Source organism: Eumetopias jubatus, unplaced genomic scaffold (assembly GCF_037043125.1).
Source record: "Eumetopias jubatus isolate StellerSeaLion01/CBP00866 unplaced genomic scaffold, mEumJub1_p1.0 scaffold_8, whole genome shotgun sequence".
NCBI classification, from domain to species: domain Eukaryota; kingdom Metazoa; phylum Chordata; class Mammalia; order Carnivora; family Otariidae; genus Eumetopias; species Eumetopias jubatus.
In genome coordinates this window covers 140,768,229-140,785,125 of record NW_028274814.1, presented here as the reverse complement: position 1 = coordinate 140,785,125, position 16,897 = coordinate 140,768,229, and the positions used below count along the sequence as shown (strand labels likewise).

General features: G+C 59.1%; 1 protein-coding gene across 1 annotated transcript in view; it reads right to left on the bottom strand.

The window, feature by feature from the left end:
- Positions 1–12,762: 12,762 nt before the first annotated feature.
- The window catches only part of TAFA5 (TAFA chemokine like family member 5), a 192,125-nt gene continuing 187,990 nt past the window's right edge, over positions 12,763–16,897 (bottom strand). Inside the window, exon 4 of the mRNA XM_028115681.2 lies at positions 12,763–13,655. Coding sequence (XP_027971482.1) covers positions 13,647–13,655 — 9 coding nt within the window. The 3' untranslated portion in view covers positions 12,763–13,646. The remainder of the gene's footprint in view (positions 13,656–16,897) is intronic.

Genomic DNA, 16,897 nt, shown 5'->3' with positions numbered 1-16,897 from the left:
CAGGAGCTCATGGTGTCCTGCCCCTCTGCGGCAGGTGTCATACCTCTCCTGTGCTTTTGGGATCCCCTCTCGTCTCTGTCTTTCGGGGGTTGGACTGACACATTCTTGGTGGTGGTTTCTCGTGTTTACACTGCTTTGGGTCATGGGTCTGCATGGGTCTGGAGGTACACACTTTCCCCAAATGTGGGAAATCTTGGCCATAACTTCTTTTTTTTTTCAAGATTTTATTTTATGTATTTGACAGAGACACACAGAGAGAGAGGGAACACAAGCAGCGGGAATGAGAGAGGGAGAAGCAGGCTTCCCGCTGAGCAGGGAGCCTGATGCGGGGCTCGATCCCAGGATCCCGGGATCATGACCTGAGCCGAAGGCAGATGCTTAATGAACGGAGCCACTCAGGTGCCCCTTGGCCATCACTTCTTCCCGTGTTTTTCCTACACCGGATTTTCTCTTCTGTTCGGGGCTCTAATTCCACCTATGTTGGACCGGTTGATGTTGTTCCAAAGCTCTCTGAAGCGGTTACGTTTTTCTTCAATCATTTTTCTGTCCCTCAGATTGGATCATTTTTATTGCTTTACCTTCAGGCTCCCTGCTTCTCTCGTGCTTTCTACAATCTGCTGTGGGTCCATCTGGTAAAATTTTCCATTTTCTGATACTGTATTTTTCACTTCCAGAACCACCATTCCGTTTAAAAAAATTTCCACTTCTCTGCTGAAATTCTCGACCTATTCGCTCATTAATACCACATTTTCCTTTAATCATTTAGACATAGGACTACTTTGAAATCTTTGTTAAATACAACATAAAGGCTGCTCAGAGCTGGTTTCTCCGCCTGGATTTTTTCCCAAGTACAGGATCACAATTAACTGCTTCTTAAAATTTCAATGGAAAGACCATCATTCTAATTAATATGTTGCGGGCACTCTGAATGTCTGTATTTTTCTGAGGGTTATTGGTTTTTGTTATGGAAGGCCATTATCTTGCCCACGCTCAAACTGTGAAATCTGTCTTCCCTGAAGTGTGTAGCAGCTGATGTCTCTGCTTAGGGCTGTTGCTTTCTGGTTTTGACTTCCAGCTGAGCTTTCTAAAAATCCTGACCCCATGTGTGTGCATCCTACACCTGCACGGGGCAGCCTACTCCTGAGCATTTGGACAGGGTTTACACTTGGATTTGGGGGCTCACCCACTCTCATGGTCTCTTGCTTCTGAGACTACCCTTACTTTCACTTCCTCCGGGCACCCTGTGCTCTTCCTTTGATGCCTCAAGCCGGAAGAACTTCCCTCCTCGGCTGCCTGGATGGTGTCGGTCAGGGAACGCCCTTGATCAAAGGCACAGAACGCTTGTGCCCACCGCCAGAGTCATCTCCCCTCTGCCTTCTGCCTGCGTGCCACTCAGCCAGGGATTTGGGCAAAGCTTACACGGATTTTGGATCTTGACCCCTCTGTGCCCCTTGCTAGCACACACCATCCTCATGCCCACAGCTGCCCTGCTGCTCTGAGCCCTGACACCTGCTCCCTCAGGCTGGCAGGGCTGTGCTCTTCTAGCAACACGCTGGGGGTCTGGGGAGCAGCCCCAGGTAAGAAAGCTGCAAAATTGCAGTTCCTACCCGACACAGTAGCATCCCTGCGAAAGTAGGTTCTGCTCAACTTCTTCCTGCCTTTATCCATCTGCCCAGAGCCTTGAATGGTTGTTTTGAAGAACTGGGCTCACACCACATAACAGTTACCCCAGGAAGGACCCGTAACCTGGTCTTTCTTCTACCAGCATCCCCACCCACCTCCTGTCGCCCCCTATTCCTTCCTGAACCTTCTGGACCCTTCCTCGGACCACTGCCCGTGCTGCCCCATCCTTTGGAGGAAGAGTCTCTGAGGAGACTGAGACATTCTTTCAGTTTTTATTTTCCTGCAAGTGTCTTTATGTTACCATCGTCTGAAAACTATATCTTCACTAGACATAGAGTTTTGAGTTGGAAATGTTGATTTTTCTCCCCAGATCTTTCGAGATACTCTGCTGTTCTCTGGCCTGGTTGTCTCAGAGCCTAAGAGCAGTCAGGGGCCCAGCAATTGCTCTGTGTGTCTGTGCCATGGGCTGAGCTTGGCAGCGTGTTTCCTCTGCCCATCTCAGCAGGGTCCACGACGGCTTATCAGCTGGTAAGCTGGTTGCATCCTCCTGGTCAGAGGGTGCTAGAGAGTCAAGAGTGGGCACATTCTAATAAGCCAGCACCTTTTCAGTATCACATTTACTATTGTTCGTTTAGTTGAAGGGCATCATGTGAGCAAGCTCAGTGTTGGCGTGGGACCCACAGGGGTTGCGGGATCAGTTCATGGTCTATTCTCACACCCTCTCCCCTCACACCAGGCCATTTGTCTGCAAGTGTCCAGGGTGGTATAGCCATGCTATCCTGCTTCATAGCAAATGCTGATCTGCTGTGGTGCACATACCATGGAATGTTCTAGAACCCAGAGCTGGTTCTGCAGGGGACAGTTTGGCTACAGAAAAGTTAGTCCTTTTTGCTCTCAAAGATGCCTCTCCTTCACAAAGAGCCCTGCCCGTGACCACCATACCCCTCCCATGGAGACTCCAGCCCTGAGATCTTGGGACCTAGAAGCTGCAGGGTCTTCAGAAGAATCCAGGCACATCCGTGCTGATACTTCCCAAGCTTCTGCCTACAGACACTCAACAAACATTTATTCCAGCAAACATCTGGACATTCCTCTAACACATGCGTGGAGAGAGCTCTGGAGATGCAAGGCAGGAGAAGCTCCTTCCTGGGTGCCTTGCAGCATGCAGAAGATGGAACAGAGGAGACACAGGTGCACCTCAGGCTGGGTGGAGGGAGCGAAGGGGAAGAGAAAAGCTCCCCAGGGATCCGTGTGTAGAGGCAGGAACAGGAGCCTTCCCTGAAGGGGCAGACATGGAATGTAGACCAGGAGAAGGAGCATGGCGGCAGCTCAGGGAGAGTTAGGCGGAAGCTCATCTGAGCCCTGCCAGGGAAGGCGAGTATGCAGGAAATGTAGGATTCGGGCTCTGGGTGGCTTTTGCTCCCCGGGGGCTCATGTCTCCTCCAGCTTGGCAGAGGCTACATTAGGCCAACTTGTTGCCCATCCTGTTCTTGCTCAGGGAGGCTCCTCAGTGCCTCTGAATCTGCAGGACACAGGTTGACCCATACGTGTCCTGGACTCCACATGCCTCCTGAAGGAGGTGGGTCCTGGGTGCTGGGCCACTCAGGTCCGTGGCCGCTCTGCTCCTCCATGGCCACCTGCACCCCCTGCTTGGGCCCCTGTCTCGGTGGTGGGAGGTCCGTCTTCCCGGGCTCTCATTCGAGGTTGGTTGGCTCTCACTTTCTGCAGAAGGAAATGGTGGACAGAGCCCAGGAGATGATGCTGTGGTGGCGTCCCTGTTTCCAGCACATCCACTGGGCTGTCACAAGCATCATCTGTGTGAGAGGCCATGTGTCCCGTCTGTGCCCTGCAGGGGAGGAGGGACGTCACGCGGAGGTGTCGCCGTGGTGTGGGGCGGCCGTGGAGGCCGGCCATGAAGACAGGGAGTAAGTGCCGGCTGGGGTTTCAAAGAGCTGGAGTGGACAGGAAAGCAAACAGAGCTGCAAACTCCTGTTTCCAGCACGCCCTGAGAGCAGGACACTGCAGGTGGGGAGCAGGGCGCCCAACCCCAGAGGTTCCCAGGCTTCCCGCTTCCCATCGGCTGCAGGGCGTTGCTGCGCTTCTCTCCCCCCTCGTCCCAGGCCCCGTGTGGGAGGTGCCCATCTGGGGGCATCAACGTCGAAAAAGCGAGCCAGCGTGGACGGCGGGACTGGATGGCTCGTGAGACTGTGTTGGGAGCAGGTCCGAGTGCTGCTTGGCCCCCTGCGCAGGGGAGGCCCTGGCCAGCGTCCGGCCCCCGCCACCCCCCTCCCCCCACAGGGCCAGCAGGGCAGGAGGGGACTTCCCTGCTGGGAGGAGCCTCGTTCTGTTGACAAAAGCACTGTCATCTTCCCAACCCCGCTCGGTGACTGTGCCCAAGAGGGTCCATCAGGCAGGGGGACCACCCAGGTGACTTAGACCTCAGCACAGGGGACTGTGTGACCACATGCCATGGCCGCCCTCACTCCACAGCCAGGCCACGTGCTGGTCACGGTGGACTTTCTTCTCTCGCCTCTTTCTGTGGTGGCTTAGTAACGTCCCAACAGCAAGTAAAAATGAGGGGGGGAGACGAGGGGCCACTGGAGTGGTTTGCGCGGCAGCGACAGGGGCAGACGTGTGGCTCAGCCCCAGGACTGAGTCCTTGCTCCTGTGCGTCACGTGTCATGGCTGGGAAGGTGGACGGCGTATTCAGAGGTGTGAGCACAGGTGTGAGGGTCACTCTCACCCTTCCCTGGGAGGGAGGAGGGGCCGGGACACCGAGGCCACAGCTGCCTGCGGGCCCAGGTTCTCCAGCGGAGCCCGGGCTGGGGCTGGGGTCCTGACGCCCCCAGACCCCTTCTGCTGTCATTATGAGCACTGGGTCCAGCTCTGGGGAATGGGGCCGCCAGGTCCCCAGAGGCCTGATTCCTGGGAAAACATACTCATCCCACCTCCCAGCACCTTGGCCGGGGCCGCGGGCGCCCCTCATCCACCTCGCAAGCTGCCGCCTCTTCTGCAACTCAGGCCCAGGGACGCGGAGAGCAAGCCTGTATTTCTGATGTATCTCGGCAGCAGCCGGCGCCCCAGGAAGCCGAAGCCTGGGGTTTATGTGTCCATAAAGTGGTGCTGGTGACTTTGCTAAAAGAGTCTGAGCTCTGCTCTGAGCAAACACCAAAGACGGCATTCTTTATGCCCCAGCAGGGATCACTCAGACATTTATGAGCAAATGAGAAAAGATGGTTATAAAGGAAAGCATTTTTCACTCTCATCGTTGCCCTTGACCACCTCGCCCACCTACTGCAATGTTCGGCCCGGCCCAGAGGACATGGGGTCAGCCCAGCACCAAGCAGGGCGACGGAACTTCCCGTCTGGAGACCCAGAGGAGCAAACCCCTGTCATCAGTGGCACAGGCTGCCTGTCAGAGGCCCGGCCCTGCCTCAGGGCCTTTGTACCTGCTGCAGCTTCCTTCAGAAATGCCCCTCTGTGGACACGGCCTCAGATCCCTCACACCCGGCCAGAGAGGCCCACCTGGCAGGCCATATGCAAGGCAGGCTCCCCACACTGCCTGGCCCCCCTTCTTGGAGGCTCCATTTACCATCTGCTTGAGGGTTGTCTGTCCCCCTGCCCTCCCAGCCACGCCGTGCTGGAATGTGAGCTCCACGAGCACTGGTGTGTGACCTGTTCTGCTCTCTGCTGTCCCTCAAGGCCCTGCGCCTGTGCGGAGCTCACATTAGCTGCTGGATGGGCCTGTGCAGGAAGAGAGGGGGAGCAGTGAATGAATGAATGATGCCTGTCATCATCTAGATGAGTGGCACCTGCTGAGGAAGGCCAGAGGGCGGCGGCCCTGGGAGCAGCAATGGCCCCTGGGGAGCGGTGACCCCACGTCTGGAGGGTTCCCCGGTGCACCTGCTCCTTAGAGCACCTTCTCTCCATCCACGTTTCCTTCTCCAACCTTGAAACAACGGTTTCTTTGGGAGTGCCTGTCGGACGGTGCTCCCAGGGTGATTCGGCTGCAGGCTGTGTCTGTGGCGGGGCCTCCTGGGCGTGGTCCCCTCTGTGCCTTCTGGTTTGGGGACTCGTGTTTGGGGGACTTACGAGAGGGTCCCATGTAGCCGAGTGGAGGGTGTGTCCTTGCCACATGCCCAGGACTGGAGCAGGCAGGGCACACATTCCTGCCCCTGAGGCCCCGAGGAGCCCCTGCTCCCCGGAGACAGGCCAGGCGCCACCTCCTGGGGCCAACGGCTGGGACGGGACGAAGACATGCAGACACTCACGCACAGAGACACACAGACACCTCCCAAGATCGAGCAGCTGTATCAAGGCCAATCAGCAAAACATAAACGTCTGTGGCTTAATCTGGTAAACAAGAATGTGCTGACAGATAACCCACTTTAGTGGCGGTGGCCCATGTCCAACCACCCCACCGGCTCCCCAGGGCAGGTGTTTCCCTGGAGCAGCGGGTGCCTGGCCTGACACCCACCGACCAGAGGGGCCCCCAGAGGGCTGTTTACAAACAATATTGGCCAGAAAAGGGATACACCTGGCTCCCCTCCTCCACTGAGAGCTTTGCAGAATGACATTCGATCCTGACATCACCTCTGCCCCTGAGTAAAACTCAGCCCCTCCTGGGGCAGAGCCCACCCGCCCACGGGCCCTTCCTGCTGGTCTTCACCAAGGGAGGGGTCCTGGTTCCTGCAGGGTGGGGGCGCCACAGCTATAAGGGCTGGACACTGGGGGCTGCAGAGAAAGGCCCAGACAAACAACTCGGGATTCCTGTCCTGTGGCCTTTGGCCTTGAATATGGAATACTGAAACCAAAGCAGCACCTGTGAGCAAAAGCAGACTTTTCTGGATAAAAGCAACCAAGTTAGCCGGCCCTTGACTTCCTCCCGTAGGAGCACAGAGAATTCCCCAGGGACCTTGGGCTCGGAGGGTGTCTTCATTCTCTGCTGGTATCGGTTCTCCTGTCTTCCTGAAAGCTGACCCTGTACCCGCGGAGCACTCCCTGTGAGGACTCCCGCCCCTCAACTGCGCTGACCTGGTGATTTAGGGGCTCTGTAGTCGTAATGAACGGAAAGTTTATGAATCCAAAGCAGAAAAGTAAGTTTAATTATTTGAAAGTCAGAAAGCTCATTTTCTCCCAGTGACTTACGACATTTGGCCTCCGAGCCTCGGGAACCTACGTGAGGGTAAAATCGGGCTACATTTTAGGAATTAAATTGATAACTTGACCAAATCGATTTCATTAGTGAATGTGTCATATTTGCAGTTAATGATGGCGATCCCCGAAATGGGAGCTGACAACCACTGTTGAAAAAGTGGGCGGATGGAGATTACATCAAGCCGGCAGCCGGGACCTGCCTTAGCTCTTGGCTCTTGGCTCGCACCACGGCCCGCCCTCCGCACCCAAGTCATCATCTGCCCTTAGTCTTACTGTTCCACGTTCACCAGCCCAGAGAGGAAGGAGGCTCCTTGTCTGCGTCCTTGGCAGGTGCCAGGAAGGGTGACAAACTGGGGCCTCCCCAGAGCATCGTGGGGTAACTCCTCGGGGGGGCGTCCCCATCCTCCCCAGAAGCACAGCCCATCTCAGCTGCTCCTGGAAGATGATGTCGTTTCTAGAAGACGCGGGTGCTTCCTTGATGCTTATGAAACCCAACCCTGCTGTGCTCTCCTCCCTCCAACCAGACCAGGCAGAAGGGAGGCCAAAAGGTGGACCCTGGGGCTCTTGTTAGTGTCCACAGTTAGCAAGCGCTCCAGGCTTCCCTGGGCTTTCGGCCTGGTGTGGCCCCCCCTTCTCTGGGGCCATGCTTGGACTGGCAGACCCAGCCCTGGACAGGCCCGTCTAACCTCACTTGTAGCCCATGGGCTGTGGTGCATCCACCCTCCCAGGGAGGGAGGGAAGTCGAGGGCTTTGCCAACGGGCCGTGTGGCCCCCGTCTGGCCGGGAGCCGACCTTGCCACGGTCTGTGCGGTATCGGACGGAGCATCACCCTCCTCCCCTCTTCTCCCCAGGGGAGCATTCGAGTCCTGGCTGTGACCGTGGGCTCAGCACGAGTCACACTATCTCCCTGGGAGTGGGAGCCCTTCCTTCTCCTCTGTTCCCAGGACTGAGGTCAGGCTCAGGGAGAGGGTCACTGGGTGCTTCCGTGTGGAAGTCGGTGTCTCGCGTGTGGAGGACGTGCCCCTTGAGCAAATTGTAGTCAGGCTCCTGGAGACCCAGGCCCAGGCTAGCGCGACCTGGGGCGTTCACATGCCCTTGCTGAGACGCTCCTGCCCTTGGTGGCGACGCCCTCAGCCCCACCCTGATGTCGCTGGCTGTGGGCCCCGCCGTCGGGGAGGGACTCTGGCGGCCCCGTCCTTCCCACGGCCCTCGTGCTGCACACCTTCCCTAGCATCTCTAGCACAGAAAGCACTGCCGTCTGCAAAGTGTGTGGGCACCGTGGCGCTGGAGGACGGGACCGGATGGTGTGGCGGGCTTGGGGGGTGGGTACAGCTGGGCTCGCTCCTCGGGCCTGGAGGGAGGCTCTCTCCCTGAGCGAGACTGCGGGGTATGCAGGGCAACATCATCAGCAGATCCACCCACCCAGGAAGGAGACTGGTGCCCTTCCAATGGCGCTGGCGGGAGGGATAAAGGCGGTGACATTTGAAAAGCAGAAAATATTGTGGTTATTATTTGAGACTAATTCCAGGACTCGGAGCACAGAAGGAAGAAATAAGAGATATACAAAGTGCAGTGTATCTCCTAAATTAGCCGACAACTAGATGGACACGATGTGCATGCCCACGAACGTGGATCCGCCAGCACAGGGAAGGGGCACCAAAAACCACAGACGTCCATGGGATGTGTCCATGGGCTGGTGCCTGAGGCTGGCGGCTGGTGCTGGGCACGAGGACTGGGTGCTCAGATGCTGGTGTGAGCCGGTGGGGGGCGGGGGCTAAGAGACAGACGGACACACAGACGTCTGGAAACAGAACACGAGGCTCACGCACTAACCCTGCCAGGACCTCGTTTGGAGACCCAGGCCGTGTTGAGATGCTGCCACCGGCAAACACAGCATGAGCAAAGGGCCTGCGTGAGGCAGGCGTGTGGGTGCGTGTGATCCACCCTACAGCCGTGTCCCACATCTGCATGTGTCCCTCCCCACCCTGGGGGCCGGGGAGAGGCTGGGGGCATCACCGTGCGACACGTGCCCTTGTGGACTTTCAATTTGGTGGGGAGGCCATCCGCAGGTCACGGCGAGGGGGTGAGGAGTGCCAGGTGGGCACATGGGGGGCAGGCGGCCAGCCAGAATCCTGACACGGGGACTTCTGGACACGTGTGCGTGAGGAGGGTGGGTTGCTCTCCCCCGCCGTCCAGAGGTCCCAGCCCTGCTCCCTCCCCGGCCAGCCCCTCACCCATGGCACCACCCCCTGGCCGTCTCCCCAACCTGCGCTCACCTCCCAGGACCTCTCTGCTGAGTGGGAATTGGCCCTCCCCTACCCCAGCATTACTTCTCCCTGGGTTGGCCCGAGGGGCAGCGGCAGTGGCTCAGGGGCCCTCCGCGGACCCCACACAGCCACATAGGGCCCAGCTCACCAGTCCTGCTGGGACCTGTGACCACCTTCAGAGCAGATGAGCTGGGGCTGGGGAGGGATGCACGGGGGCCCCCACCTCTTCTTGCTGAGCCCAGCACCCTGAGAATCTCTGGCAGCCTGAGTTTCTGACAGTGGGTCCACCATGGGAGACCCCGTCTCAGCAACCCTTGGGATGGATGCTTCTGAGCATGACCTTGAGGTCCCTGACCTTGGCGGTCCTTGAGGTCGGGAGTCATGGAGGGTTCCTCCTTGAAATCCTGGCTCACAAGGTGCTTAGTACAAGAAGGTAGTGGTGAGAAGGGCACTCGTGGACACACACACAGGTGGACACACACACACGTGGACACATACCCACAGGCATGCACACACCACTCAGACCACAGATGCCCTCCTTGCCCCTGAGGCTGAGCGTGTCCACTGTTGGCCTGGCCGGCCCAGGAGCTAGGCTGGAAGAGGAGGGCCCACCTGACGGCAGCTGCAGGGTGATGCTCTGGCCACGGAGGCTCGCTGGACCCCGACAGACAGGCAGAGGGGCAGTTCCGCTCCCCCACAGCCTGGGCTCACGTCAGCACCTGGTCAGAGGCAGACAGGGGGCTGTGGAGACCAGCATTAATGTGGCGGCAGGATGGGGTTCTGTGAGAGGGCGTGCTAAGGAGTCACGTGGTGGGCTGATGGAAGCTTTCCCACTAGTTAAGGATGTCCTATGTGCCACGCTGGCCACAACCTCTGTCTCCCTTTATCTTCAGAAAAACCCAGTGAGCTCAGCACAGTTCTCTCTACTCCACCAATGAGGAAGTCGAGGCACAGAGAGGAGGTGTGAGCTGCCTACACCATGCCGCTAAATCACGACCCACCCAGCCAGGCAGCCTCCGCCAGACCTGGGCCATGTCCAGGGCCGTGTCCAGGGCTGTGTCCAGGGAGCGTGGCCTCTGCCACACCACTGCCATTGCCCCGGCTCAGGCCACCGGAACCGGTGGGCTGCAGGCGTGGCCAGGGTGCATGCGGTGTGGAGGGCTGGCCCGGGGCAGCCTCTGGGCACCTCTCAGCCTCTGCTCACGGCACGGTTGGGACAGGGCACCACGGAGGGAGCACATGCTGTGCAGACCACGTGTGGCCATGCCTACAGCAGTGAGGTGGCCCTCACACCCTCGTTCAGGCTTTGGGGCATTCAAGCCAGAGAGAACTCTGCCCCAGCCTGGAAGTGGGCGGCAATCATGGCTGTCCCGTTCGGTGCATGAGCAAACTGAAGCCAGACCGCTCAAGTCAGCAAGGCAAGAAGCCGAGGAGGTGGCTTCCTTCATCATGGAAGCCTTGTTGCCAGGGCTGGAGGCTCGGCGTGTCTCCCCTGATCACGGAGACAGACTCACGGGACACTTCTCCCCGCCAGGGGCACTGACTTGGGAGAGGGGAGGAGGGGAGAGCCATGCTCAGGTGAAGGTCAGCCTCCAAGAGTCCGGGCTGTTTGTTATGCAGCCTGACCCAGCCCATCCTCACTGATACACCTCTGGCTCTGGTTGGAGGTGGTCATCCTTATTTGTATGAACCCTGGTGGTCATGAAGCTCATTATCCTTTTCTCTAGCTTCACTGTTTGTGTATTTCCCTGCAACGCACCCAGAAGACTGGGGAATGGTGACGTCGGGCTCCCAAGCTGTGTAAGCAGCTCAGGTGGCCGAGCCTCCCGGGAACTCCTACTCCAACCACGTTTCCTCCCTGCGGACTGACTCCCTCCTGCACCTCGGGCTTGTCCTTCCTCTGCATGGAGGAAGGAGGCGTGACCTTGTCCTGGTCACGCGGGACTGTCCCGTCTGTGCTCTGATGGCAGAGCCCAAGACTGCCCACGAAGGTGTGCCCCTGCCGTCCAGGGAGTCCAGGGGCCACTGCTGGGCCTGCACTCTGCCCCCTCCTCCCTCCCAGGACAAGCCCGCTCTGTGCCACCACAATGCCGCCAAAGGCCAGGGACGTCTCCTTAAGCTCAGGAGCAGACTTCAAACTGCCTTTGACTGACCCACCCAGCCACAGCCCTGGGGTTCATGTTTTATAAAGAGCGGCCAGAAACGAACAGATGTGGCTTTTCCCAACCCCGTCCAGATTCAGCCCTAGGACTCTGGGCGGCAGAAACGGTCTGACGACAAAGACCACTCTTTGCAGATCTGAGCAGATTTCCCGGGAAAGGGGAAATCTTTTTGACATGGGTCTCCTTTGGGGTTCTACTTTTCTGTGTCCGGGACTTGGCCGCCGTGTGGGAGGGGGTGGGCACTCACACACAGGGTGGGGGGATCCCCAAGTAGCTGGAGGCCGGGTGCTGTCCACTCGCCAGGGAGGGGCTCCCAGAAGAACCGGACAGGTCCAGGCAGGCCCGGGAAGGAGGACCCTGCCAGCCACGCCTGCCATGGCCCCCTCCCAGGACACCCCAGCCCGCGAACAAAAGCCATGCTTACCAAAGGATTTTTTCTTTATTTTCATAATTTAGCTGAATCAACACAAAATTGAATACTGTAAAACAAGGAAAAAAACGCTGTAACATCTTAAACCTCCAGTGTCTGCCTCCAAAGGGGTCTACACTTGCCGTGGGAAGACACAGGCTCAGGGAGGTGGCAGAGACCCCCCCACGGCCACTGCCCCGTCTGCGCTGGGAGCCCAGCACCCACCGTATCTCTCCCTCCAGACACTCAGGCCTCTGAATGTGTGGTGACTGGAAGGGTAAATTAAATACTCATGGACATCGAAACGGGTCTTAAATAAATGGGTCTTCTCTCCTATCTTTAGTCTATGGGTTGCTGGGACAGCTTCTATATATTTATTATTATTATTTTTTTTTACTTTTTCTTTCTTTCTTTTTTTTTTTTTTTAGTAGCATAGAACTAGCATAGTGCGCCTGTTAATTGGACCGTCAGGTAGTATAGTTCTGCACAAACTCAGGAGAATGAAGGACCCCACGGGACCACGGCCTGGTCCAGGGACGGAGACGCGGAACTGTCCCTTGCTCGTTGGGCCCGGCGACCCCGTGCTCCGGGGAGGGTGCGGGAAGGTCAGGCGCCTGCCATTCTCTGCAGGGCGGCCTGCCCCAGTGACTCGGCGGCAGACGTGAAGACAGAGAGGGAGCGGGACATCGACCAGGAGAGGAGGTCGGCGGCGGCGGCCTCAGAATCTGCCCGTGGGGGAGGGTCACATAAGGGACACGGTATCCGTCGGAAGGGGTGTGACCGACAAATCGCGCACTCGGCCTTCACCGAGCCGGGCCCAAGGCGGGTGAGGAAGGCCACCTCCTCACGGGCACCCGCCGCGGCTCCTGGGACGTCAGGCACGTCCTCGGCGGCTGTCCCCGGAGTCCTGCCTGACCGCACCGGCTCTCCCCGTGCCCACCCCGGAGCCCTTCAGAGACACCAGCGCTCCGCCTGCCAAGCGGGCCGACCGGGGGCTACCACATTAATTGTTAAATAGGATTTTCTACAAATATACAACATATAAAAACTGTTAAATATATAACTTTAGGCTTTGCAAAATACATTTAATGATCTCTTCCAAACAAGTGTTACTTTAGGTTTCTTTAATTTGCTTTCTGGAGCTAAATGGTGTGTCGAGCAGACAGCAGTCACGGGAGACCCAACATGCTCTTGGCGAATACTGGATTATCCCACTATCAGAAATGAGCTGTAGAGAGGCATGTTTAACTGGTTAAAACAGAAAGTGATTTTAGTCGGTCAAGTCCATCTAAGTACAGAGGAGCAGGGTGTGTGCGGTGGTCTGTGTTCCCGGCGAGCGGCGCTGGCCCGCGGGGTCCGCGTGGGGGCATCACTGGCCGGGGCCTGCAGGGCTGCCGTGGTGTCCTCCGCAGGCTCGGCCCCTCTCAGTGCGCCCCGCAGTGTTCGTGGAGGTGACACCTGTGCTGGGGCCGCCCTCCGCGTCCCACCGGGGCCGCCGGCATGTCTCTGCCCCCGCGTCCCCCCGGCGAACCCAGGGACTCTGACGGTGAGGGCGAGTCCAAGTTAAAATAGATTTTGCTCTTTGGTCTATTGGGTATACTGAAAGGGTACGAAAATAAAAGTGATTCGCACAGTCTGGGGGGCGAGGAGAGGCCTCTTCTGAGCCCGAGGGCCCGTGCTCCCCTGGGCCCGGCGCTGTCCTCCTCTCCCGGGCTGGCTGGGTGGTCGCCCCTGTGGCTGCCACCTCGTCCTCCTCGGAGAGCACAGCCCAGGCCGTGGCCAGGGAGGGCGGGTGAAGCCAGGCTGCCACAGATGCCCAGCGTGGCCCCCGCTGTGTGGCCCAGGCCAGACTCCTCGCTGTGGCGGACACGCTCAGCTCAGGACGCCAAGGAAGTGGGCCGTCCTTGACGGGCGGGCTACAGAGAGACGGAGGGCGGGCAGATAGCGGACAACAGGTGGAGTCCACGGCAGACAGAGGACCGTGGCTGAGGTGTGGCCACTCCCGGGGCCCCTCTGGGGCTGCGTTTGTCAGGAGACCTGAAGGACAGAGAGAAGAGAGCGTCAGCCCCATAGACACCAAGGGTCCTCACTGGGAACGGACAAGCCCAGGACACGCCCACCTGTCTGGCCTCGTGCACGGGGCACAGCGCATCCCAGAGGCCGGTCCTCCTCTCTCCCCGACTCAGGCCTGCACACCTGCTCGAGGACGTGACACTAGACTCAGGCTACACCTGCCACACGGAGCGGCTCCTGGAAACACCGGCCTTCCTCTGTGCATGGTGGGGACCTGGCCCCCCTGGCCTGGGCATGACCAGAGAGGGCTCACGCCCCGAGCACTGCTGGCTCAGGACACCACCTACGTATCCTCGGCCCTGTGCCATGTACACAGCAGGTGTTGCATAATTGCACGGTGATAAGTGATAGGAATGCATGTGTCACACACCCGTGGAGCCACCGGGAGGCCACAGAGGTGAGGTGGCATGCAGGTCCCCCAAGGGCCCTGCATCCCAGAGTCCCAGGAAGTCCTGCCACGTAGGCTCCCTGGCTCGTGGCTGCATCTGTCCTGCACCTGTCACGTGGCCCTCCTTTTCGTCCCAAACCTCGCCCTGGTCTCTCTTACAAGGACGCCTGTCACGGGATTTAGAGCCCAGCCAGGGCCAGAACAACCCCATCTCAAGACCCTTAACTTAATCATATCTGCAAAGACCTTATTTCCAAATAAGGCTGCATTGACAGGTTCCAAGTGGCCACATCTTTCTGGGGGGCTACTGCGCAACCCAGTCCAGCTCATCTGACCAGCTGCCCCAACTCAGCCCGTGGATCCTGACCCTGAATCTGGTCCACACCCTCCACCTCCAGTCGCCCCGATCTTAGCAGAGGCCCCACGGCGTGCTCTGTGCCCAGCCCAGGAAGGTGGGGTGGTGGGACCCTCACCTGGCCTGGACCCTGCGCGCCCACTGGTCCCGGGTCACTCCCTGCGCTTCCTGGAGCACGCGGGGGCCGTGCCCCCCACCCATGCAGCCAGGTTGGGGAAGGCAGGTGCAGACCCTCCAGCACACACACGCATGAGCCCCCACGGGGTTAACCGAGGAAGGATGCACTGACTCTACTTTTCTCTATTTCTAGAATTGTACAAATCGTACTCACAGGTGACAGGAGAAAGAGCGATGAACAGAAAACAAAAACAAAATCCACCTACATTTCCATTTCCAGACAGAGGTAACTATTTTGAAAATTCCAGCCTATTTCCTTCCCCTCTTTAGCAGTGCTAGCAGGCGGACAGGGCGGGTCCTGTACCAGTGGCCACGCACACGTCCACAGGGTGGCCCACGTCCCGGCTCCACCCGTCTCCCGCCTTTGTGTGTTACACCAGACACACGAGGTCTTCTTTCTCATGCAGGGAGCACGGTGAATGCCCATCTGGATCCCCACCGCTGCTTTAAGCAATGCGGTCGCTGCACGCATACTAGCAGCTTCTTAGAGCCATGGGTTTTAGCACTTCCAGTCTTGCGGTCTGGATTCTCCTGAATGAGTCGCAGCCGCAACAGGGACTGTCAGTGCCGGCTTCCCGGGTGGGGCTGAGGCGACCCTCATGGGGGATGACCCGCCCTACCCAGCCTGCCACGAGCCGCACACAGGCCTGATCCTTTAACCGTGTCTTTTCTCAGACCCACCCCCTCTCGACTCACAGGGTGCAAATTTCCACGTGGCCCACGCAGCAGGGGCTGCACCAGCAGCTCCTGAGCAATGCCAAGACTTCCGTGGGGCTAGGGGAGGACTCGCTCATGGTCCCCAGCGACACCGGCCCCTGGCTGGTCTCCACGGCGGTCACTCTCCTGGGACCCTGGGGGAAACCTGGCATCTAGAGCCTCCGTTACGATGCATCATCTCCTCCTGCTTTGCTCACCGTGCCCACAGCCCTACCCCCCAAGGCCGGGTGGGGACCCCACGGGACAGCGCTGCAGTGGGGGGCCGTACCCCATGCTGGATGACCCGTGCACGGAGCCCGCCTCTCCAGGAGAGCAGCCTGACTCATGTCCCTTAATCTCCCCAAGGCCACTGCCTCCCCACACCCCCGCGCCTGCTAGCACCCAGACACCTGACCTCACCGGCACGGTCATTGATTCCGTGGATTTCAACATCAGCCCCTCCCCCCCACCCCAGAAGCAGAGCCACAGGACGCTCAGGGCCCTCGTGGAGTGCTTCCCAACTGGGAGGTCCCAGCGGCCATGGGGTGATGCTGGGCCCCTCCCACGGGGAAGGGAGGCCTGGGTTTGCCTGCTGTTCAGGACGCCTCCGTCAGGCCCCACGTCCACCAGCACACAGAGCCAGCTCCACGTCAGGGTCACAGCTCCAGGGGGTCAGTTGCTCCCTGTGGACCAGGGAGCTGGGGTGCTGCAGGGCCCGGGGACACCCCCCTCCCCAGCCCCACCTCCTCAAGATAAGACAGGAATCAGGTTTCCTTGCCACGGAGACCAGGAGCTGGTGACACTCCTCCTCGGGGGCCTGGAGTGGTCTGTGCTGGTGCCCCAGCTGAGCCTTCTGGAGCTTCATGAACCCGTTCCTCCCCAGACGGGAGTGGGGTGTCCACCGCAGCTCTGGGCCTGGGGTCTCCCCACCATCCGTGGGGCCAGGCAGCTGGTGGGACAGGTTGTCCCAGGGGCAGGACCACCAGGGACAACGGCAGGGGACGCTGGTGGGGCGGCGGGAACAGGGCCTGGAACCTCGGATCTGGAGGGCAGACAGCGGTCTCAGGAACCAGGCCTCTGCAGGCCAGCCACCCTCCCCAACGTGGGGTCAGGATGACACGGCCATCATCATCAGGGGAGGCGCCTCCTCCCAGAAGCCCCTGCCACTCGCTGGCTCACTAACCATGGATTTTAGGTAATGCAGCCACTGGCCCCAGCATTTCTAAGCACAGATATTTTAATTACCAAAATAGTTCTGAATAGTCCCGGAACCCAGGAAACCTGTAGCGAAACAACAGTGAGCCCGGGCAGAGCGGCAAGCCCAAGGCCCTGTGCCAGGACACAGCACGCCCGCCCGGCAGGTGCTGAAGGAGGGGCTGCTGGGGAAAGTGTCCCTGGAGGAGCAGGCGGCAGGTCCTGCCTGAGGGCGAGGCCGCGTCTGACTTGCACCCAGCAAGGCATCCCCTCCTGGTCTTGTGCAGGCATGTGGGCCCATGAGGCCGGCCTGTCTCCTCTGCGAGACCGGACCCGGGCAGCGGGAGGTTTTCTCCTCTCCTGGCTGGTGGGCCGGGTTCAGGAGGATTCTGAGGC